At 47.8% G+C, this 25,237-nt stretch overlaps 1 protein-coding gene across 1 annotated transcript in view; it reads left to right on the top strand.

Moving 5' to 3' along the window:
- LOC144805774 (uncharacterized) overlaps nucleotides 1–25,237 on the top strand; it is a 399,726-nt gene that overhangs the window by 94,834 nt on the left and 279,655 nt on the right. The window contains 1 exon segment of the mRNA XM_078672261.1: nucleotides 8,397–9,076. Coding sequence (XP_078528387.1) covers nucleotides 8,397–9,076 — 680 coding nt within the window.

Raw genomic sequence — 25,237 nt, 5'->3', positions numbered from 1 at the left:
TGGGCATGAGGCCACTCTGAGAAAGGTAGGGAAGCGTGGAGCCGCCCCGGAGTGTGACGACGCTCCGGGTCCCACGTCGCGTTGGCCGACAGACAGAGAGAAGGCAAAGAGCGATGATGCATCTTTCCCTTCTTTTTGTGCATCAACTTACTTGAGGAGTGCGAAGACTTCGAAGAGGAATGGTGATGACTCAGTGACTGGTCCTGAGACCTTCTCGATGGGACTTCGTGCTACGCGGAGCGGACTGCCGGGCCTCTAAATGCTTTCGGGACCATTTCAGCAAAAACTTCAGGTTCATCGCTGGGCAGTCAGAGCACGACTTCGCATCGTGAACGCACTCCAGGCACCAAAGGCACACGAGATGCGGAGCGGTGACCGACATCAACTTGTGACAGGAGTCACAGGGCTTGAAGCCGGTCCGACGATGGGACATCCCTCGTGCTACCAGAACTCGAAGACTAAAAAAAAGAGGTCGACAAAAGTCGAAAAAGGGTTTAGTAAAAAACGGACTCAAAGGCACGCCCTCTCCGGATCTGGGTTGGCTGGCGCGGAAAATGACGGACGTCAACGGGCAAGTTTGGCGTCTAAGTAGACACCGGAATGTCATCCCGGCGACTACGACGCTGGACACGGAGTCGACGACCCCACCTACTGAAGCGCAGGTGTACTGCTAAGAAAAAAATTCTCTGAATCCAGTCGGAAGCCTGGGGGAAATTCTAAGGTAAGGAATCTATAACTAATATTCTCTTTCAGATACAAGCATCCTGGGACCGGTTTCAGGGTAAAGCTCCTCATCGGCCAGGCTAGCTTGAATCCAATAGCAAAGTAAGCAAGGGACCCATGTCTGGGCGTACCCTGCCAACTCAGGGCAAACAAAGCAAAGACAAGGAGATGATGGACGAACATATTAAACTTTTCAGATACTCACCCCCAGTCACAGATCTGGGTTGAATCCATCATTATTCTTAAGCCCACTTCTCCAGCCCAGTTCAGACCCAGCCATATAAAAATCAGTCTTGACCCTGTGTCTCATGGCAACAGTCCAGACCGAACTGCCAAGTCAGGTCTCAACTGGACCATAAACAAGCATCCTGGGATTCAACCTAGACTGGCTGAGGAGGGATGTTAATCCGAAACCGGTCCCAGGATGCAGGTTTCCGGTCCATGGAAGATCTGGCTTGGCAGACTGATTTGCATATGGCCTGGTCTGAACTGGGGTGGCGAAGTGAGCTAAAGAACGATGACGGACTCAACCCAGATCTGTGACTGGGGGTGAGTGTCTGAAAAGTTTGAGCGCTCCGTCCATCATCTTGTGTTTGCTGGTAAAACTTATTTCAAAAAGCAACCAAGTCTGCTCTAAAGTACGTGCAACTAAAAAAAAAGCAACAGAAATTAAATCACAATGGAAACCTTTACATTCTTTCAAATGAGGTTGCATAAACACAGAGAAATGAAAAAAGGGCAAAATCAACCACCTGCAAAGAAAGAGAAACCAAAAATGTTTGAAGCAAATTTGTACAAACCGAGTATAAATATAGGTGCATCGAAGTTCATTACAGTTAGGAAAAAAAACAGAATGGTGACAAGGGGAAGATGAATTTCAAATACAACGTCTGCCTTATGGTAACCCAACGTGATTAGGAAAACGTCAGAGTAAAAGGGCGTAAGGAAAGTCTGAAATCATACCAAAATCACCCTCAGCAAAAAAGGGAAATAAACACTGAAACGTATGCACTATGCAACACTGGTAGTGCCAAAGAATGGAAAAAATTGAACAGATTGCAAAAAATCCACAAAGGAGGGTGAAAACATATCAACTGAGAGAAAAAAAAATGAAACCTCGTCAATTCACGTTCTTAGAAAAGGTATTTAAAAACTCCAAAAAAAGGAATACAGTGTAAACAGGACTACAGTGGACGCGTAAGGACTTATGATGTAAAAAGGATGACACAGGAATGTATGGACTCAAAATCACAACAGACCCCTCCCCCCCAAAACAACAAAAACTTTTGGCTGAATTTTATAAAATGTGCAGCAGGTGTCTTCAACCAGTCAATCGTGAGCTACCAGAAGCTCCCAGACACCACTGGATTATCTCACAGCTTTTAGTTAATTTTTAAATAAGAACAAGTGGGATCTCTCATGAAGCATAACACTGTCTTTCAGATTCAAGATTTTAAGGCATAAGGATTTTCTCCACTGTGGAGTTTCTCATGGTAAGATAGTGTTTTTCTCTGCAGCTTTTCTGGCATTCAGAGCACTCATAAAGTTTTTCATCAGTATGGAGTCGCTTTTGGTTAGTGAGCCTGTGCCAATCAAATAGGAATTTCTGGCATTCACCGCATTGGTGATGTTTTTTCCCTGTGTGCGTCTGCTCATGTAGAGTGAGATTGAGTTTAAAATTGATGCTTTTCTGGCATTCGGAGCACTGAATTATTTTGATGGTGTGTTTTCTTATGGTGCTTGTAACCATCTCTACCTCTGAATCTTTTCTGAAATTTTAGAGCACTGATCATTTATTTATATAGTGTGGATTCTCACATGTTCAGTGAGATGAGATTTACGGATGAAACATTTTTGACAATCGGAGCACTGATAAGGTTTTTCCCCAGTGTGGATTCTTACATGCTGAGCGAGAGTCCTTCTTTCACTGAAACATTTGTGACATTCAGAGCACTGATAAGGTTTTTCCCCAGTGTGGGTTCTTATATGATGAGTGAGACGGCTTTTTTCAATGAAACATTTCTGGCATTCAGAGCACTGATAAGGTTTTTCCCCAGTGTGGGTTCTTATATGATAAATGAGACTGTTTTTTGTACTGAAACATTTGTGGCATTCAGAGCACTGATAAGGTTTTTCCCCAGTGTGGGTTCTTGTATGCTGAATGAAACTGCTTTTTACACTGAAACATTTCTGGCATTCAGAGCACCGATAACGTTTTACCCTAGTGTGGAATCTGACATGTGCAGTTAGAAGTGATTTAAGTTTGAAATCTTTTGAGCATTCGGAGCACTGATAAGGTTTTTCCCCAGTGTGGGTTCTTATATGCTGAGTGAGACTGATTTTGTCTCTGAAACATTTCTGACATTCAGAGCATGGATAGGGTTTTTCCCCAGTGTGGGTTATTATATGTTGAGAAAGACTTCTTTTGTCTCGGAAATATTTCTGGCATTCAGAGCACTGATAAGGTTTTTCCCCAGTGTGGGTTTTTATATGCAGCGTGAGACAGCCTTTTTGACTGAAACATTTCTGGCATTCTGAGCACTGATAAGCTTTTTCCCCAGTGTGGGTTCTTGTATGCCGAGTGAGACAGCCTTTTTGACTGAAACATTTCTGGCATTCAGAGCACTGATAACGTTTTCCCCAAGCGTGGATCTTTGTATGCTGTGTGAGACTACTTTTTATACTGAAACATTTCTGGCACTCAGAGCACTGATAAGGTTGTTCCACAGAATGGGTTATTGCATGTCGAGAAAGACTTTGTTTGCTACACAACGTTTTCTGGCGTTCAGAGCATTGATAAGGTTTTTCCCCAGTGTGGAATCTCAAATGTGCAGTTAAAAGGGATTTACGGTGGAAATGTTTTGGGCATTCAGAGCACTGATAAGGGTTTTCTCCAGAGTGTATTCTTGCATGTTCAGTGAGTCTGCTTTTGTAACTGAAACATTTCTGGCATTCAGAGCACTGATAAGGTTTATCCCCAGTGTGGGCTCTTATATGCTGAGTGAGACTGATTTTGTAACTGAAACATTTCTGGCATTCAGAGCACTGATAAGGTTTATCCCCAGTGTGGGTTATTGTATGTCGAGAAAGACTTCTTTTGTCTCGGAAATATTTCTGGCATTCAGAGCACTGATAAGGTTTATCCCCAGTGTGGGTTTTTATATGCAGCATGAGACAGCCTTTTTGACTGAAACATTTCTGGCATTCAGAGCACTGATAAGCTTTTTCCCCAGTGTGGGTTCTTGTATGCCGAGTGAGACAGCCTTTTTGACTGAAACATTTCTGGCATTCAGAGCACTGATAACGTTTTACCCAAGCGTGGATCTTTGTATGCTGTGTGAGACTACTTTTTGTACTGAAACATTTCTGGCATTCAGAGCACTGATAAGGTTGTTCCACAGAATGGGTTATTGCATGTCGAGAAAGACTTTGTTTGCTACACAACGTTTTCTGGCATTCAGAGCACTGATAAGGTTTTTCCCCAGTGTGGAATCTCAAATGTGCAGCTAGAAGTGATTTACGGTGGAAATGTTTTGGGCATTCAGAGCACTGATAAGGGTTTTCCCCAGAGTGGATTCTTGCATGTTCAGTGAGTCTACTTTTGTAACTGAAACATTTCTGGCATTCAGAGCACTGATAAGGTTTATCCCCAGTGTGGGTTATTGTATGTCGAGAAAGACTTCTTTTGTCTCGGAAATATTTCTGGCATTCAGAGCACTGATAAGGTTTTTCTCCAGTATGGGTTTTTATATGCAGCGTGAGACAGCCTTTTTCACTGAAACATTTCTGGCATTCAGAGCACTGATAAGGTTTTTCCCCAGTGTGGGTTCTTGTATGCCGAGTGAGACAGCCTTTTTGACTGAAACATTTCTGGCATTCAGAGCACTGATAACGTTTTCCCCAAGCGTGGATCTTTGTATGCTGTGTGAGACTACTTTTTATACTGAAACATTTCTGGCATTCAGAGCACTGATAAGGTTGTTCCACAGAATGGGTTATTGCATGTCGAGAAAGACTTTGTTTGCTACAAAACCTTTCCTGGCATTCAGAGCACTGATAAGGTTTTTCCCCAGTGTGGAATCTCAAATGTGCAGTTAGAAGTGATTTACGGTGGAAATGTTTTGGGCATTCAGAGCACTGATAAGGGTTTTCCCCAGAGTGGATTCTTGCATGTTCAGTGAGTCTACTTTTGTAACTGAAACATTTCTGGCATTCTGAGCACTGATAAGGTTTATCCCTAATGTGGGTTCTTCTGTGCTGAGTGAGACTGTTTTTGTCAATGAAACATTTTTGGCAATCAGTGCACTGATAAGGTTTATCACGAATGTGGGTTTTTCTATGCCGAGTGAGACTGTTTTTGTCACTGAAACAATTCTGGCATTCAGAGCACTGATAAGGTTTTTTCCCAGTGTGGATTCTCATATGTTCAGTGAGTTTAGATTTACGGCTGAAACTTTTTTGGCATACTTTGCAGGGAGAGTGGTTTTCCCCAGTGTGGATTCTCATATGCTCAGTGAGATAAGATTTACGCCTGAAACTTTTTTGGCATACTTTGCACTGAGAGTGGTTTTCCCCAGTGTGCATTCTGTCAAATTCTGTGAGATAAGATTAATGGCTGTATCTTTTTTGGCACAGATAACTTTTTTCCCCAACTTTGGTTATTTTGCCTCGAATGAGGCGGGTTTGAACACTGAATTTGTTCTCACAGTCCGTGTTTTTATAAGGTGGATTCCTAGAGTTAGTATCTCTATGTTTAGTTTTCTCTTGCCTATATGCCACGGTAAGAGTGAACCTGATTTTAGAGTTGGGCTTGTTTAGAAAATGTTCAGCATTTATCTCTAAAAGAAATTGTGTATAATCTTCTTAACACTTGAATTGAGCAAAATATGTCTGGAAGCATCCCTGTAACATCAGTTGAAATTTTTCTAGCAGATAATAGTCTTTAGGTTATAGCCTATCCGGCAGCAACTTATTTTGTGACTGAAGTTTTTCTCAAATCTATTTGTATAGGTTCTTAGCAATGCAGTAATAAGGTGTTAGTCTGATATTTAATGATTAAACTGATAAGTACCTTTTTGCACTGATGTAATGGCAGTAACTGGGCGTTAGAACGTGCACAGTACTATTGTGGATCATTAGTCGCAGAACATCAGTTCCTTTTACCCATGCGATATTAGGTGTGAGGTTAAGGTTTATAGTTCTGAAGACGAGGATTTATTTACAGTAGCTATAGCGCAACAGTGCTCCTTTAATCCATTTTTATACTTAGCAGTTGTACATCTCACTCCTGCACAACAGATAATGTCGAGGCGATTTACATATAATTACAGAACAGTACACAAAAAAAGGAAACAATTTGAGATGGTCATTAACACAATAAAGTGGTGAATTTTTAAGGTTTTCGCAAGAGTGAGCAGTGTGGGTCGTGGTGTCCTATCCAGAGGCAGATAGTCTCAAACTTGCATAACTGGTTAAAAACGGTTGTTGAACAAAGGTGATTTCCCAATCTTTTGGTTGTTAACGTGTCAACTTCGGAGTCTTCTTTCAGCGTCTTTTCTTTGATAGTATCCAGAAGAAACCTTTAGTTGTAACTTTCTTTTATGCAGTGTGTGCTTCCTCTCTAGAATTACATGATGCCTTAGATGAATGTTATTCTGCCATGATGAGGCAATTTGTCTTTCTGATAATATTTCAGATGAGGATGCTGAAGCGGTCTTTCTACATTATTTCTGATGCTGTGTGCACAGATATGGCTTGGCTCTGGGTTAATGAAATGCAAAATTAGAGACTTCACTTACAGGTATAGTACTTTCCACACCTACATTTTTGAAAGAATGCTGGATGTCCTTCAGATTTTCAAAGTAATCCTTCTTATGGCACCGACATTCAGTTGCCTTGTGCTAAATCTTGCTTTCTTTGTCCGTAATTTCAATCATCTATAGTATGAAAATGAAATAGTTAATACATGTACATTTCCAAAAATATACTTTACAAGCCAAATCAATGCAGAATTTTGAAAATGTTGAGCTGTTGAGAGTACTTGGATGTAGGAGTGAGGATTTGTAGAATTTTCAACATTTTATTAACTCACAAAGGATACATGGAGTTGTAATACAGAATCTCAAAGGCAGCAATTAAAGTCATATGAACTGGCACCAAACAGATATTAAAAAAAAAAATGGAGGGAATGACCCCTCCACGGACAACAGGCATTTTCCCCTGCACTGAGTTACCACCTACTTGTATCTGGTATTCTGACTTTTGAGCTCTGGCCTCTGCCTTAAGCAAATCTATTGTGTGCTGCGAGGACTATGCCTAGACCTATCCCTCAACTATGGTCCAGAGTATGAATCAAGGGCGATGAAATTAAGCCGTACTTTCATGTGTTCATTTTATTCCACCTGATTATCAGTGGTTAGGTTTTTCTGCACCTGGACTTACTGGGTGCAGAAAATCAGGACACAATTTCTTTCCAGACAGAAAAATTAGACTGCAAAGACGCATAAGACTCTGGGTGCAGCAGAAGCAGCCAAGACTTATGCTGTTTTTTTTTTTTTTACTAACTAGGGGAACACACGGGCGTGGCCAAGCAGCATGGCCGGCAGGACGTGAGCTCCGCTAGCTCCCGGCCTGAGAACCCATAAATCCTGCTTATATATCCTGTAAGTGCTCGGAACCGGTTGCGGCGGTGGTCGGAGGATCCCCTCCCACTGGTGACCCCCCCTGTGAGTGGCGGCGGTGAAAGCCGGGGCGCACAGCCGAACCGCAAGCTGATGTGGGTGAGCCCCGGGCCTCTAACTACAAGAGGCCGGGGTCTGAGGCCTAGGCGGGAGTGACTGAGGTGGAGCGGACCCAATCCCCTGTGGCTCCCGGAGGGCCCGGCGCCTTCATACCCGTGCCGGAGCCTGCTGCCATCTACGGCTGCTGTGGTGGACCCTAGAGCCTGCTGGTTGCTGCCACGGGAGTGCCATATCGGCCGGCACCCGCGGAGGTGGCCGCACCGGAAGGCCTTTCTCACCGGCGCCGCATCGCGGAGTAGGTGGAGGCTGTGGGAGACGCCTGCAGTGACGGTGAGGAGACCCTGTCGGCCCTAGCGACCCCGTCCTTTGGGTGCCCGGCGGAAGGACGGAGGCTGTGCGTGACGGAGGTGGCTTGGCTCGTGGTCCTCTGGCCTGCCCCGTTGTGGCGACTTTCCCCTGCTGGCGGCTGGCGGCCATTGGAAGGTCCGAACACGCCGATCCGACTGCTGGAGAGGGTCTGAGACCCCTGGGAGTGGAGCTGCTCTGCGGCCATATACGCCCTGCTGGGAGAGGATTGGGGGCCCGGAGGGCGCTCCGGTGAGTGGCGTTCCATATCCTGATCCCCCCTCCACACTGACTTGCCTGTTCCGGGGGGCGGCACACCGAAGGGGACTGGTGTGTGGTGTGGGTCCGCTTCACCGGACTGAGGCTGATGGGGCCTGGATCTTGACCCATTTCACGCGGTGTCGACGCTTTGTGCCTGGGGGGGTCGCCCTACGTCACTGCATCCCTGTACCCATTGACTGGGTGTCGCCTGGGACTTCAGATCTGAGGGTGCCCAGTGCTGTTACAACCTGAGGGGGCACCCCGAGTGGCTGGTGAGCGCTCTGGGCACTGGCCATGCGTAAAGACAGAATGTCGCGTGCCACGCAGCCCAACACCATCACCCCATACACTACGCAGCGGCTGCCCTCCCAACGGATTACGCGCCAATCAGGCCAGGATGAGGGAGCGGGAGATCCAGGGGAGCCAACACGGGCGGATTTGTTGAAAGCCATACAGGGCTCACATACTGCACTAGAGAGGCAGATCGAGACGGTCTCCATAGACATCAACCTGCTGCGCACTGACCTTCGTAAGGTTGCTGATAAGGTCACTGATGCCGAGGGGAATATTGCGAAGCTGCAGGGAGAGGTGGCCACTCTCAAAAAGACAGTCACGCACCTCACAGCTGCGACACAGGCTCTGGAGCGAAGGGCTGAGGATGCAGAGGGAAGGGCCCGCCGAAGCAACATACGGGTCCTTGGGGTGCCAGAACGGCTGGAGGCGGGGAACGCTGAACGCTTTCTGGAAACATGGATCCGTACAACGCTGTGCCCGGTGGGCCTCTCAAACGTCTTTGTCATCGAGCGAGCGAACCGTGCTCTGGTCCTGCCGCCGCGCCCCGGTGCGCCCCCGCGAGCCTTGATCGCCAAAATCCTGAACTATAGAGATCGCGATTGTATTCTGCGGGCGGCACGGGAAACAGCGGATCTCACCATCGAGAACAGCCTGGTGTCCATCTACCCTGACTACACGCAACAAGTCCAGGAGCAGAGGAAGTCCTATTTGGGGTGAAAAGGAAGCTGCGCGAGATGAAGCTGCAATATATGCTATTGTATCCCGCAAAGCTCAAGGTACTCTCGCAAGGGAAGGTGCACTTTTTTGACTCTCCGGCGGAGGTTTGGGAGTGGCTGGAAATCCGAGGCGACGACCTCCCGCCCGGGGAACGGGTGGGACCCCGAGAGACCTGGGGAACACGGCCTTCACGGAGACGCCGTAGCAGACGGAGGCGCGGATCTGGGTCGGCTGACCCGGAGGAAACTAGGATTACGGTGGGCAAGGACGGTGCTATGCTTCTGGAGCCTTTGCCGGGTGAGTCTGAGTTGGGGGACCCGAGTCAGGTGGACCCAGAGGAGGGCCTGGTCCCTGACACCTTGCAAGACACGATACAGAACACGCTCCTCACTGCTCCTGTGATCCCGGAAACAGGAGGGACTGAGTTGTTGCAGGTACCGGTTTCATCCTGAGGTGATGTGGCTCCTGGCTGTTCTATGTGTTTGACCTACTGGCCTGTGCCTGGGTCGCATTCCTGATTGAGAACTGCTGTCGGCAGCGTTTGACATTTGGTGACTATCTGCCTTGGAGGGCCTTCATTGTTTCTTTTTCCATATGAGAGATCTGTTGGGGGTTGGGGGGGAGGAGCTACTCGATGGAACGGGACCTACACTGCACTGGTCGCACCGGGGAGAGTGCAACTACTCTTTGCTGGGTTCGGTAGGGGGCTTGAGGGGGGGTTGTTTGTGGTTGAGTGCGTGTGTGGTGGGGGGGTGAATGGGGTGGCTGTGTACGTCCTGGCACTGGCAGGGGGAGGGCGGGGTGGCATGTTTTGTGGTTACGCTACTCCTGCTCGTGGGTGGGGGAGGGGGGTATTTCTTCAGAGTTTGAGTGGTTGGGGGGACTGTGGGGTTGGAGGGAGTTATGGGGGGAAACTGTTTTTGGCATCGAGTGTACCGTTGTTCGAGCCCCTGGGAGGCTGCTTGCAGATGCTATATTTGGTTGCCCGGATGGGATACAAATTTTTAACTTGGAACGTGCGTGGACTGGGCACCTGCACTAAGAGACACAGGGTACTGTCCTTTCTTTGCCGCCATGGAGTCTCTGTGACGTTTTTGCAGGAAACGCATCTGAATGAGGAGGGTGCTCTTAAGCTGGCAAAGAAGTGGAGGGGTCAGATGTTCCATTCCTCCTTCTCTACCTATGCTAGGGGGATCCTGATCTGGGTGGCACCCGGGGTTCCCCTGGCGGTTCAGTTTGCCGAGGCAGATATTGAGGGCAGATATATACTTTTACGGGTGAAGCTGGATGGGAGGGATTTCCTGCTGTTGAATTCCTACGCACCCAATGTAGATGACCCGAGTTTCTTTTCCAACTTACAGGAGCTTATTGTTTCAGATTTAGATGCCCCCCTCCTCTGGTTTGGAGATTTTAATTGTGTACTAGATCCGCTGCTGGACAGGCATCCTCCCCGCGCGGGTACGAAACCGCGGATGACGGCGCGTCTCCGGGAGGTGATGGATAACCTGGGTGCTGTTGATGTGTAGCGCCTCGGTAATCCGGGAATGAAACTATACACTTGTTACACCCCCACGCACAATACACATAGTAGGCTCGATAGAGTCCTTGCTGCCAATCTCGGCGCATCCCTTGTCTTATCGGTCACCCATCAGGCTCGGTTTTTGTCTGATCATTCGCCTGTAACGTGCGTAGTACAAAGGGTGGACCAGTCCTCCCGCCCGCGGACCTGGAGGATGCCGGGGGATCTCCTGCAGGATCCGGTAGGAAGGGAACATGTGGAGACGATCCTACGTACCTACTTGGACCTAAACTGGGGAGATGGCAACATGCCTTATGCGACCAAATGGGACGCTCTCAAGGCGGTTGTGCGGGGCGCATGTATGGGCCTGACTTATGGGGCTGCTTCGGGAGCTCAAGTATGCTGAGGAGCGCCTCTGCCACTGTCAATCCTTATCGGAACCGGATGGGTCGGACCTGGACTCTGAGCGGACGGCCCGTGAGGGCGTTCATGATATCCTTACCCGGCTGGATAGGTTTACTCTCGGCCGATATCGCCAGCGACTCCACCGTGAAGGGGACAAATCGGGCCGCCTGTTGGCCTGGATTCTTCGGAGGGAATCGGCACCTGCACGGATAGTGGCGTTGAGAAACCCCGCTGGGGACCTGGTACACTCGGAGTCGGACCTCCTCGCGGTGCTTCACACTCATCTGCAGGCGGTGTATACAGCGGACCCCCTAGTGACGGAGGCATCGTATCAGCCATAACTTCGAGGTTTGACCCTCCAGACCCTCTCTGGGGAGGATGCAGAGGAACTGGACGTTGCCGTGACGCTTCAGGAGGTCAGAGTGGCGTTGGCCGCCCTACCGACGGCTAAGACGCCGGGTGGAGATGGTTTTCCACCAGAGTTCTATCAGGCGTTTGCGGATACCCTCGCTCCCCATCTCCTGCAGGTTTACCATGAGGCACAGGAGCGTGGCACACTCCCACCCACCATGCAACAGGGTGAGGTCTGCATGCTTCTGAAGCCGGTAGGGGATGGCTGTGATCCCGCGGCCTACCGGCCTATCACTCTAATCAACACTGATGCAAAAATCCTCACTAAGATTTTAGCCACCCGGCTGGCGCCACATATGGCGCGCTTAGTCCATCAAGATCAATGTGGGTTCATCCCGGGCCGCAGCGCCGCCATGAACCTTCGGCGCTTAAACCACGTTCTCCATGAAGTGCGAGATAGGGAGGATCCTCAGGTCCTGGTGTCGATAGACCTGGCTAAAGTCTTTGATACTGTCAGCTGGGGGTACCTTTTGGAGGTGCTTTGGATGGCTGGGGTGGGGCCCTTCTTCTGCGCCTGGATCCGGATTCTCTACAGTGCGCCTACGGCCAGGGTCAGACTCGGGGCGGCCCGATCGGAGGAGTGGCAACTGGGCAGGGGCACCCGTCAGGGGTGCCCCCTGGCGCCGCTCCTATTCGCACTGGCGATTGAGCCCCTGGCGGTGTCGCTCCGAGCGGAGATGGCCCCCTGGGGGATACAAGTGGGGGATACTGTGCACTTGGTCTCGCTGTACGCCGATGACGCGCTGTTCTACCTGACCTCCCCCCGGGAGTCGCTGCTGCTCCTGTTACGGCATTTGGATCGTTTTGGTGCAGCTTCTGGGCTGCGCCTTAATCCTGAGAAGTCCTTGATCTTCCCCCTTGCGGGCTGTGATGAGGACCCCAGAGTGGGTTTTCCGTACCTGGGACTGAGGTGGGAACTGGAGGCCTTCCGATACCTGGGAATCCAAGTGGCCGTGTCCGATGAGCAGTTGCTGGCCCGGAACGCCGACCGAGTGCTCAGTTCCCTACAGCAGTCCGTGTCCGTTTGGAATACGCTCCCACTCTCTCTCATGGGAAGGTTGGCCGTCTCGAAGTTGATGATGTTGCCAAGAGTGTTGTATATCCTGCAGAATACCCTGTGCCCTCTCCCCCCTCGTATACTCAACAAACTTAATACGCTGCTCACCTCCTTGCTTTGGGTGGGCAGGCGTAGCAGGGTTGCATTACGCACGGCTGTCAGACGCTGGGAAGAGGGGGGTCTAGAGGCCCCGACCTATACTATTATGCGACCCAACTTCTGCCAGCCACGCGCTGGTTCGCGGGTACAGACAACTGGGAGTTGCGACTCCTGGCGGGTAGAGCGGATGAGAGGATGCTACAGGTGGCTCTGATGCGGGGTAGAGGAGCGGATGAATCCCTGCCGTATGTTGTTCGACACACTGCGGGACTTTGGCAGCGAGTTGTGGAGAGGGTGTTGAGGCGGGCCCCATTTCATAGGGAGCTACCGGTGTGGATATTGGCACCGGTGACGCTGATGGAGGAACACATGTCATTACGGGAATGACGTGAGGGCGGCTGTGAGACTTTGGCAGACCTGTCCTCGGACGACTCTTTCGTGACCCTGGAGAGGGCTACGGAGGCCTTTGGGCTCACGGAGGGACAGTATCTCCATTATAGCGGCCTGCAGGACATGGCGAGGGCGACCTGGCCACAATATCCGGAGGCGCCCCAGGTGTCCCCTACTTTGAATATCCTATTGTCAGGGGACGGCGACTGATAACGCTGTTATATACGGCTATGATATGTGATTCGGCCCCCCCCGATATCCCCGTCTTGGGCGGCATGGGAAGCGGATCTAGGGGTCGCCTTGGACCCGGGACAATGTAAACGAATAGGGACACTTACCAGGAAGGTGTCGTGTAATGCACGTTTCAAACCGATCCATTTCAATTTTGTACATCGCACTTACATGACCCCAGTTGCTTTACACCGCATCGCCGCGGATAAATTGGATGCCTGTCCTAGATGCGGTATAGTCAGAGACGGATTTCTCCATCTGGCTTGGGAGTGCCCGCTGGTCGGAGACTTCTGGAAGGCAGTGGTAGTCCACATCCGGAAGATCACGAGCCTGCGTATTGACCTGACCCCGCTTCTTGCTGGCCCTGGTCCCTAAACCTAGGAAGAGGAACCTATCATACAAAATGTTGCAGCTGCTCTTGGTGCTGGCTAGGAGATGAGTGGCTATTACCTGGATGGGACAGAGGGCACTGGACATGTCATTGTGGCTTCGGGATGTTGGGGAATGGACATTGGCTGAGGAGACACACATGCAGCGTACGCGTAAGGATGAGCGGCTGCAGGAGGACTTGCTCGCCGGCGTATGATGTGCGCTGTGGGGTCAGTTGGCAGCGATTCCGATGCAACCAGTGCTGAATTGTTCTCCCCTGAGGAGTCGGGCCTGAGGACGGGGAGGCTGGAGGTGGGGAGGGAGAGCTGGTGTTGGGGTAATGCCCTGATGACTATGCACAAGTTTCCTTAATGTCAGTTTCTATGATTGCTTTGCATCCCGAGGATTTGGCTCTTGTATCTACTGTTATATCTGCACCTGCTGGAGCCATACTGGGACAATGAACTGTGTACACCTGTATTTTCTTTCTAACGATGCCAATTTTGGGGGGGATTATGTTGTTCATCTTGCTGAAAAAATAAAGTTAAAAAAAAAATAAACTAGGGGAACACACAATTCTTCCCTTTGTTGGTGTTCACAGTCGTCGTCGTCCTGTGATTCGGCTTTGAGTGCAGAGCGTATCGAGTAGAGCCGAGGGGGCCGAACCGGAGTTCATGAGCAAGCAGAGCGGAGCCTGGGATGACTGCCTGGGTTTGTTTTGTGACTGGTTCCCGCTCCCGCAGGTTTCTCCCGCTTCACCGCGTCCTGTTATACGGGCGCTTTAAGTACTATGGATTTGCTGCGAGGGCAGGAACGGCCACTGCCGGCATCGAAGTGCTAAGGCACTGCTGGTGCGGTGGCCGCTGCAGGGGTCAAAGGAGCATTGGCCTGCGGTGCTGCTGGTGAGCCGGCTGCTGCCGGGCACAGAGGAGCACAGAGGAGCACAGAAGAGCCTTGGCCTGTCGCCTGGTTTTACGTATATACCAAGCATTGAGCAGAGCTGAGCTGAGGAGTGGAGGGAAGTGCCTACATCTGCCGTCTGTAGTGTGGCTGGCTCTGGATCCCGCTCTTGCTCCCGAAGGATTACCAGCATTCTCCCTTGTACTCTTGACAGCGATGAATAGCAAAGAACAAGCAATGAACAGTGAGTGGTGAGTGAAAAGTGGCAAGGTGTGTGGCGTGTGGCGTGTGGCGAGTAGTTAAGGTTGATCGGTCAGTAAGTCGCTGAGCCTTTGGAGTCTGTAATAAGTTTGTACTAAAAAATCTGAGAATTATGCAAAGGGGAAAGTGACAATAGACTTTGACCCTGTTGAAGCACCCCTCGACCCCTGAATTACTCTGCATGCCTAGACTACAGAAAGCCCTACCCGGAACCCGGATATTAATCAATCGATTAATTAATTAATTTATTTAATAAGTTACCAGCAGTACCAACGGATTCAGTACTGAGGTGTGCTTTGGGGGTGTTTTCCCTTGGAGGTGTTTGGAGGTGTTTTTGTCCTATCAAGGCACCCGTTGGTCTTGTCACTGGCCCGTTTGATTTTCTGAAAGAAGCAAGACTTCTTCACCTTAGAGGGTGTATTATGAGGTAAGGAAAGGAGCGGCCACCTTTCCCTCCTATCAAAAGGAAAAGAAAAATACAACAAACACTGATATTAGATACGTTTAAAATAAAACAGGCAGGTGACATACTCTCCTTTAAATAATCTAAGGTCCATACATTTTGGGAAATTGAGAAAGTCGCCGTCAAAGTTTGATTTTTATGAAAGATCCAACCGTTGCTATGCTAACTAATCCATGTGATCTTCAATTTCCAACTAAAGCACTGAGTAGAACAAATATTATATCCCCTAAGCAAGGAGTAAGTGAACCAGGCCACCCTGAGTCTGAAGCTGAAGTCGAACGAATGTCAAATTCAACTAAGGACCAAGTCAACCATTGGGGTCAAATAACGGACCTAGAGATGTTAACTATTCCACGTACTGGTCATTCACAACAAGAGGACTCAAAATGCACAAATTTAACAATGGGAGATACTCAGCAATTACTACAAACTAGGCAGCCAATGCCAATAGAAGTGCAAGTAAAAATCAGAAAAGCTAACGGTATAGGGGAACCATCTAATTTGGGCCAAATAAATCAACCATAGCAAGAAGCTCTAAATGAACTAAATGGTGGGGTGAAAATCATAAGGGAAGCCAATACCCCACTGAAATCGGATCTTACTCTGCCTAAAATAAATTCAGTTAAAAACAGGACAAGCCGAAATGTAATCAAAATAACGGATCTCAAATTAATAAGGACGAATACAACAGCAACCCAGAAACTCTGCAGCGTTGGAGTACTCCGTATCAAAAAGAAGTTTTGAATAGTAGTCCACAATTCATTAATTCTTGTGACGAGGACCTGATTTTCAAGGACCACAAAAAGAGGAGTATAAGGACCTATCATTCATGAATGGGCAACACCATAGCCCAGGTACTCAGGTACCAGGAAGTGGGAACGCGGGAGCAATTTGGGATTTATTCTTCAAACCCTCGCAATTAACTCTGGAAGCTTTAACAGATCAGTCCAACAAAAAGGAGATCCAAATAGATCTCTTGAGTGCTGCGTCATCCTCTGTTGCCGGAATTGAGCAGAAGATAACAACACAAAATAATGTAATAGTAAGGGCACAATCTCAGCCAATATCTACGTATGCAGAGTGTAGTTGTGCACAACTAATTAACAAACTAGCTACCATTCCGGATATTTTAAAAACAATAATTGACGATGTAAAAGGGAATTTTCCTAATGTGGGAATTCAACCCATCAAGACCGACTGTCCCTCTAAAGATACAATAAAATGGAAAGACAATACTGTTGTTGTTAAAGAAAAAATAGATGATAAAACAAAAGATCAAGAAGTGATAAACGTATGCTCGACACAATCAACAATGACAGAAACAGCTCTGGAAGTTCATCTATCAAAAAGACAGAGGAAAAAACAACGGAAAGCAAGAAATAAAGCTTCTAAAAGTATAAAAAATACAAATGCATCAGATATAGTGAGATTGAACACTGGAAACAACCATGACCAAATATCATATTGTGAAGGTGAGGGTAAACAAATGTCTCCAACAAAACCCTTTTACCCTCTATTTAATAAGGATCTATCGGAGGTACAAGCAGTTAAGAAAAATAAATGCTTAAACAAGCAAGCTGATAGTATAAAAATGATAGAGAATGGGGAAATTCAGTCCTTAGAAATGCTGCAAGTGGAGGAAAGTAATAAACAGGTTGAAAATAAGCCATCACAATTGGAAACAAATAGAGAAAAGAGTGAGAGTATCAGAGTAGATGAAACGAATAGAGATTTGTTAAAAACCTGGAAGGATATTAAATTACCACAAGATCTGGGAACTGAAACGAAGTAGTTACATAAACATCGACAATCATGGTCTCAAACTGTTAGTAATCATAATGGAAGGTTAATTGAGCATGCTCAAGTGAAAATAGCCTACAACAAATTAAATTAAATAACCCAGATCAAAAAGAAGGAGTGGAGCAGGTAATTTTTACGCTGGAATATAAATCTAGGGGTAATAATGATATCTTGACTCGTGGGAACATATTAAAATTGTGTAATGCAGTACCCTCATTAAAGAAAATTAAATGTACTGACATAGAATAAATTGAATTCCTCACATTCAAGAATAATAATCGAGAATCGACATTAGTAACTTGGACATCATCTACTGCCGCCAGCCTTATTATGCAAGAACATAATCTCTTTCAGGACTGGGGAATAAAAATAACAACTCCCCTGCAACCTTCCTATCCTAGCCCTTTTTTTTCATCAAAATTATAAAATCATAACCAAATGAGAACCGAGAATAATAAGAAATACTCAATATTAAAAAAAAACACGGGTATGACCAACGGGTATCTTTTAAAATCATTAGAGGTAAAAAAAGGAGACCAATTATTTGATACTGTCAAATTAGGTTGGCTAAGAGCAGCCCTCCATAATGTCAGGCAGGATTGACATCTACAAACTGAAGTTCATTTAAGGGGGCCAACACTTTTAAAAGACAAAGAACTGTTTATTAAGAGATCCCACACATGGATGTTGGTCCAGGAATATACAAGTCTTAAGGTCCAACCATATTTAGAAATACCATGGTCTCTAAAAACGAAAAACACCTTTATGAAAGCACGATTTGGCAACTTACCAGGCTTACAACATTTAGTGCCCTGGTTGAGACCATCTAACCCGACTATGTGCAGACTATGCAACATATGGGATGAAAGTACTTTGCATTTTGTTTGTATATATGCAGTAATGATGGCGGAAAGAAAACGATATTTGAAAAAACTGGTTCATTGACAGAGGTGTTCGTACCCGCAGACATGCCATGGTAGTTTGTTTTAGACCAAGGGATATTAAAATGAACGCCAATTTGACTAAATTTTTAATACTTGTTAAAAAGAAGTTGGATACTTGTGAGTTGCCCACAGGAAATCAGGAAGTCTAAGAAAATTAAGGACAACATTGAGGACTATTTTTATGATATCACACATAAATTGCAGAAATATTATTTGACACTATTCATATTAAGTCCTGGAAAGATGACGGTCTGATGTAATGCCTATAAATTGTGTTTATGTTATTTAAGAAAACTAAATTGGATTTTTTGAAATGTAAAATTATTAGTCTGTATTTTAGATTGGTGTGTTTTCTTCAAGAATGTAGTAATTGTAAGATGTTTGTTACTCATTTTTTAACACAATGTTTATTGGTTTAATATTAACTTACAATGCAGCACTAATAAGCATCATAACAAATTTGTATATCGGCATTCCCCAATAAGAAACTGAATCATTGAAAGAATAATGACCTTTGCTTTATCTGCGGCCGTCTCAAACGCCGGTCCTGGCGCGGTCCATTAGGGGGTGCCGTGCTAGTAGCCATTCTCAACTGCCCCCAACCCTCCTCCCCACCCCAACTCAGTCAACCCCAACCGCCTCCCCCCTTCTCCCCGGGCGTGTCAGTGTGGACCATTCACTGCTGTCCTGAGGGGCTAGACAACGTGTGCTCTAGGCAACGGGATCAATGAAAGCACTGTGATATTAAGCGTCTCAAATGTGGGACGAGTGCCACACTTTGTCACTATCTCATGGTGGAATCCCACCGACTATGGCAGCGTGTTATGCCGTGCTCGACTCGGGCCATCTGCTCGGGTCTCATCATCTGCATCTGCAGGGGCTGTAAGATCCAGAACTAACCTTTCCCAGGCTCTCGCCCTCTCTAACGCCTTCTCATTGCCCGTTCTACTTGCCATTTATAACCAGACAGTGCCCTCACACTCAGCCCATTTGCAGAATTCCGCCTTCCACGTACCTATACTACGGTCCTTTTTCGCTTTCCAATGGCAGGTTTTAGACCTTTTGGCCAATAGGAATCCCAAAATCTATGATTTTGCTAGTAGCTTTGTTCTTTGAGGTGTGGGGAAAACAATGCAGGATACAGTGTGCCATGGAGGGTTGTAGGTCTCTCACAGTTATATCCATCAGTAGTACCGTCACCTCCCTCCAAAAGGCGTCAAGAGAGGGACAGTCCCACAACACGTGTTTGAAGTCCGCTTCAGCCATGGTGCACCTCGGACAGGCCGCTGACTGGGCCGGAAAATATTTATGCAAGCGGGCTGGAGTTAAGTATGCTCTATGTAGGATGTGAAAGTGTACTACTTGAAATCGCGCATTGCGTGTGCTTTTCCAGGCCCTCTCTACTATCCCACTCCATGCTGCATTTGGGATGTCTTTCCCTATATCCAGTTCCAATTTAAGCTTAAGGGCAGCCATTGGGGACAGGGACTCTAGTGTCATGCGCCTATATAGGCATGTCACCTCCTTTATAGTGCCCGCCGCAACCACAACATACTGGCACCCCATGGAAGTGGGTGGCTCCGTAAGGCCTGTTTTCCAGTGCTTTTGAATAGCTGCTGTGAGTGCTGTGTATTGCAGAAAGTCGCCACCAGGTAGGTCATCCCGGTCTCGAAGATCTTCAAAAGGTAGAAGGGCCCCTTTCTCATAAAGGTCTCCATTGTCTGTAAACCCTGCTGTTCCCATGACTCCAGTTTCTGCCAGGGTCCCCCATGTGGTAAAGCTCTGCACATCTTCAGCGGTATGTCAGGGGCGTAAGGGGTCCCTATGCCTAGTTTCCGGAGATATCTGTTCCAGCATTTCCGGGCTGTGGCAAATTCCAGGGTAAGGTGTATGGCCCTGAGCGGGAGCTGTACCACTGCGAGAGAGCACCATCAGGGGACCCGGCAGCTCACCAGATTCACCTTCTTTCCTGGTGGCCCTCGCCAACCATTGCATTGGAGCTGGGCTGCTAGATATTACATTTCATATTCCGGGACCGCCAACCCTCCCTCCGCCCGGGGCCTCATGAGCCAGCCCGTACCCCATAGAAAAGAGACGATCATCGCTCTGAGTCGTTTAAAATAGGTTGGCGGAACCCAGATCGGCAAAAGGAGAAAATATCACAAAACAATACATCAAGTGGGACACAAGCATGTGCCCTACTTAGCCAATAGAATACAAAACAAGGGGGGAAGGAACAGACAAACAGGTGGTTCAGGCAAAGCTTTTCAGTTTGTTGTACAAAGGGAATGAGCATTGACAAGAAGAACAAATCGCATAATACACCTTTACAGTTTAGTAAACAAAAGTTTTTTGGTGTTTAAGGTGTCTCAAAGTTTCGACTGGGTTTCGATCCAGCAAGGGAATAAGAGGATCATCAACAGGACATAGAATATATGCCTAATAATTTAGAGCCTCATATGCCTGGGGAAGAAAAATACAAAGACGCAAGAATCAGTCATAGTCATCTCTCACATTGACTACACTAACTCTTTAATTTGGCATTCCGGCATACCAATCTAAAAGACTGCAACTAGTGCCAAACCAGGCTGCTAGATTAATCTATCGCCAGTCAAGAATGCAGTATGTCACCCCTCTTATGAAAAAGTTACATTGGCTTCTGGTAGTCGAACTCAGTGCATTCAAGTTGGGATGCCTCCTCTTTAAAGCACTCCATGGCAACTGCCCAGTGTCTTTTTTTTTTTACGTTTATTTATCCTTTTTCAAAAAAGATACAAAGAAGGCAGACAAGAGTACAGACAGAATATTAATGCAGGTGTAAAAATGAGGAGGGTGCAGTAGACCAACATAATTGACCTGAGGGCCATTAAAGCACGGTGAGTGAATGATCCTTACAATGGGGCATCAGAGACAACATCATGAGAGAGACCACATAATACACATAACAGCAGTATTCAATCGGGAGGAGAATTTAGAGGAGGGGTGGATTGAGGGGGGAACGGGGGAACGTGTATCAACCTGTCGAGGGCCTGGGGGGCACAAGCAGCTGCCACAGTGGTAGGCTGTGTGCCGTCAACTTCAGAGACTGGGTTAGTTAGTAGATATGTTGTGAGGGGTCCCCAGTTGTCACGGGGCCAGGAGGAAAGTGGGAGCAGCTCAGCAAAGGCGTACATTTGGTACTGCCAGAATACCATATCTCTAATCCACTCCTTAAACTTAGGCGATCGGCCTCGGCCCCGGCCCGAACGGCATGCAATTTGGCGTTTGGCGAGAAGGAGTCTGAAGGAGACTAATTTTCTGTGTGTCACTGCTATGGTTGCGGTATAGCCAAGAAGGGCGAAAAGGGGAGTGTGTGGGAGGTGTAGCAATGTCATTTGTTCCAGGGCTTCTAATACCTGAGTCCAATACCCCTGTACAGCAGCGCAGTCCCATGCCAGATGGAGGAAGTCAGCCCCTGCAGCCCCACATCGACTGCACCTATCATCATCCCGCAACCGAAAGCGATAGAGCCTAGCAGGTGTATAATATGCACAGTGTAGGAATTTATAGTGGAGTATCCGGAGGCGGCTACTAGAGGTGCTATGCTCCGTTTGCCCGCAGCAGAAAGTCCATTGCTCCTCCGTTATTGTGAGCTGCAATTCTGCAGACCAGTTATCTTTGGAGGTGGTTGGGGAAGCAGACTGAGTGGTGTAGAAAGAGTGATAGATGGAAGAAACAAGATGAGGTGCCGCATCCTCGGCCAATATAAGGCGAAGTGCAGCGACCTCAGGTGGCTCATTGGGGAAGGAAGGAGTGTTTTCCTTGAACCCCTGCCATAATTGGATATATAAACAAGCATTGGCATAGCCAATAGGTCTCGCTTGTAGGACCTTATAAGTATTTTGTTTTGCAGCACAATATCCTTGTAACTAAATACTTATAAGGTCCTACAAGCGAGACCTATTGGCTATGCCAATGCTTGTTTTACTAGGCAGTACATTTGTTTATCTCACACGGTCATTGCTGCAACTCGCTACTTACAGGGCTGGTCGAGAACATTGGATGGACTGAACAGCAGAAACGGGCGTGCTGCGGCTTCCCTCTCTCACCCTCTCGACAGGGCAGTACCAAGGAAGCGTCAGGCAGCTGAAGACAGCACGCTTCCTTGTGTGACGTGGCGACTGAAGCCTGTCGCATCTCTGTCACTGCAGCGGGGAGAGAACAGAGGGAGCGGCAGAATGCACCCCTCCTTGCCCTAGGGTGGTAGGCCCGATCGATGTGCAATAAAGTGCGAGGGAACAGCAGGGATCAGCCTTTTCAGGGTGCTGTACAGTATACGTCATGCCAAAAGCAGGTGGGCGTGTGCTCGCGAGGGAGGGCAGATGGCTTGAGTTGAGGTGAGGTGAGGTACGTGTGTCGAGTCCATGCGACATAAATGTGGTAGAAAGGATGGCGAACGAGGCACCGAGTAGGTGCATGAGGTAACTGTGCGACTCAGAAGCATGGTGTAGGAAAGGAAAAAGGGCTAAGTAGGACACGACAGGGCACCGAATGCAAGGCATTCTGGGAAGCAGGCGAGCTACATAGAGCGCCATGATACTGAATGGACCACTGGAGAGTGATGGGAAAGAAGGGGGGGGGGGCGCACTGGCAAGCTTCATCCATACATGCACTCTGCTAGCTTCTGACATTCTCACAGAATTAAATTAGTTTCTGCCCCACAGTACTCACTAGAGATAGTACAATGAAAGTGGGCAAGCACCTAAACCTCAGCAAAAGTAATTTGTTCAGGAACATGGTTTAACCCATTGACATATGAGAGTAAAATAAAGATTTGTAAATCAAGAGGCAGCATGTTGTTTTCAGAAATAGCGCATCTCAACAAGAAACGCTGTACAACAGCAACACATGTAGTACACGAGGACTGGCCAGTTGACATGTACATGAACTGATAGTTAGGGAGTATTGCTTAATGAATTTAGACGGATAAACAACAATGTCACTGGGGGAAGACCTGGAGTTGCATGTCTGCAATAGGCCGGAAGTACCAGGAACGCAACTCATTGTTGGGATTGAGCCTTCTAGTTCTATGGTGTACTTCGAGGGCTTTCTTCAAATTTGCATCTTAGAATGGATGAGGGAGATCTCGTGGAAAAATGACGAGGCAGAAACCTACAAATCAGGCCAGTGAGTGGCATGGAAGCTACAGAGCGTGAAAGGAAGGAAGAGTTCTATGGTGTACTTCGAGGGCTTTCTTCAAATTTGCATCTTAGAATGGATGAGGGAGATCTCGTGGAAAAATGACGAGGCAGAAACCTACAAATCAGGCCAGTGAGTGGCATGGAAGCTACAGAGCGTGAAAGGAAGGCAGAGAAGGGGAGGGGGAGGAGAAATGCGAGACGGCAGGCAGGGGAGCGGCGAAAATGACTAATTAGGGGAGGAGAAGCCGCAGAGCGCACGCTGGGCGAAGCCCTTTGATGTGCTGTGCGGCAAATGGAGGGAGGCTGATGCGCGTTCATGTTTGAACACGTGGTTCACATGAACTGCAGGAAAACGCCATGAAAACGCCAGCAAAAAGCTGGTGGTTTCATGATGTTTTCGCCGCTTGAATTCTCGCTCCGCTCGATGCGCATGCGCGCATCGATAGGTCGCGGGACCTAAAAAAGGTCCATGGGGGAGGGCGGTAGCGCGGCGGAGAGCTGCTGCGAGATTCGGAATTTGCCCTGGGAGTAGAGGTCTCCCCATGTTCGAATCCCATATTTAGCTAGAGTTTTCTTAAATATTCCCTCCAGTAGGACTGGCATTTTCGGATGGTATGACAAGGGAAGCAGAGGCGAGTAGACCGTAAGGGCATGGGTTCTAGTAACAATAAGTTGCCACGCCCTGGCAGTGGTATTGATTGGGATTGTAGTGTCCGCGCAGTTAGCGTCAGCAGTGAAGATAGCGATGTCTAATGGGATGGGATCTGAGAGCCAGTGCTCGGCTGCTACTTGAGGCATGGACCTAGGGGGGTGGAACCAGAAGTGCGCATAATGAGCCTGTGCGCAAATACCATAGAGCTCAAAATTGGGGATATCGAACCCCCCCTTGTGCGTAGGGGCGAGTGAGGGTGTCCCACTGCACCCTGGGCTGCTTACCTCACCAAGTGAGGCGAATAAGCTCTATGCGGAGCATCAAAAAGAAAGCCCTGCCTGGGTTGTAGGGCACATTTGTGAAACGTTAAAGGAGTTTGGGAAGAATAACCATTTTAATTAAGGATATACGGCCTGCGATGGACAGCGAAAGGTCAATCCAGAGAGTAACATTGTCCCTTATCCCATCTAGAGTACGGCCATAGTTAAGGCGCATCAATTAGTCATGATTTGCTGAAATCCAGATACCGAGATACTTAACCTCGTCAGGGCACCACTCAATTGGAAAGTCCGGGGTAAATCCGTAACTGAGGAGGTAAGGAGGAAGAGTTGAGATTTGGACCAATTTATATGGATCGCAGACAGAACCCGCAAATCGCACAAACTCACGGAGCAGCGGGTTGAGGTTCTTTCGGGGTTCTCTAATGTGTAACGTGATATCATCTGCATACAGAGAAATCAGGATATGTCGGGATGGGCAGCGGAGGGCCTTGTTTTGATGGTATTGCCTGACTTTAGCTGGAAGGGTCTCAATTGCTAAAGCAAATAGGGGTGGCAATAGTGGGCACCCCTGACAGTTACCTCGAGATATTGGGATGGGAGACGAGGAATGACCATTAATAAGGACTTTGGCAACGGGATCAGTATAGAGGAGGCGAACCTCAGGATATGAATCACCGTGGGAAACCCATGTTTTGTAAGATCTCAAAAAGATAGTCCCCTTCCACCGAGTCAAACGCTTTTGTAGCGTCAAGGAATACCGCTGCAATGGGTATCTTTGGGTCTATGTGTGCAGAGTGGAGAAAAGCGTGCGCAGATTATGCGAGGTCGCTCGCCCAGGGACAAAGCCAGCCTGATCGGGAAGCACCAGCGTATCCATCAGAAGGCTAAGGCGGTTAGCTAAAAGTTTTGCAAGGATTTTAGTGTCCATATTTAGTAAGGATAAGGGTCTATATTAATCACAGCAATCTGCCGCTTTGCCAGGCTTAAGAAATGACGAAATTAGTGCTAGCCTCATGGAGGGGGGCAGGCAGCCAACTTCCAGTACTTCATTAAAAAAGATTTTAAGGATGGGACGCAGCTGGGCTATATAAGCTTTATAAAAATCATCTGGGAGACAGTCAGAGCCTGGGGCCTTACCGGATTGCATTTGCATGATTGACTCGTGTATTTCATCATTTTCAGAGGGAGCCGCAAG

The sequence above is a fragment of the Lissotriton helveticus genome, assembly GCF_964261635.1.
Source record: "Lissotriton helveticus chromosome 1_1 unlocalized genomic scaffold, aLisHel1.1 SUPER_1_unloc_24, whole genome shotgun sequence".
Classification (NCBI taxonomy): domain Eukaryota; kingdom Metazoa; phylum Chordata; class Amphibia; order Caudata; family Salamandridae; genus Lissotriton; species Lissotriton helveticus.
The sequence above is the reverse complement of the archived record's forward strand: the minus strand, read 5'-3'. Positions and strand labels throughout refer to the sequence as shown.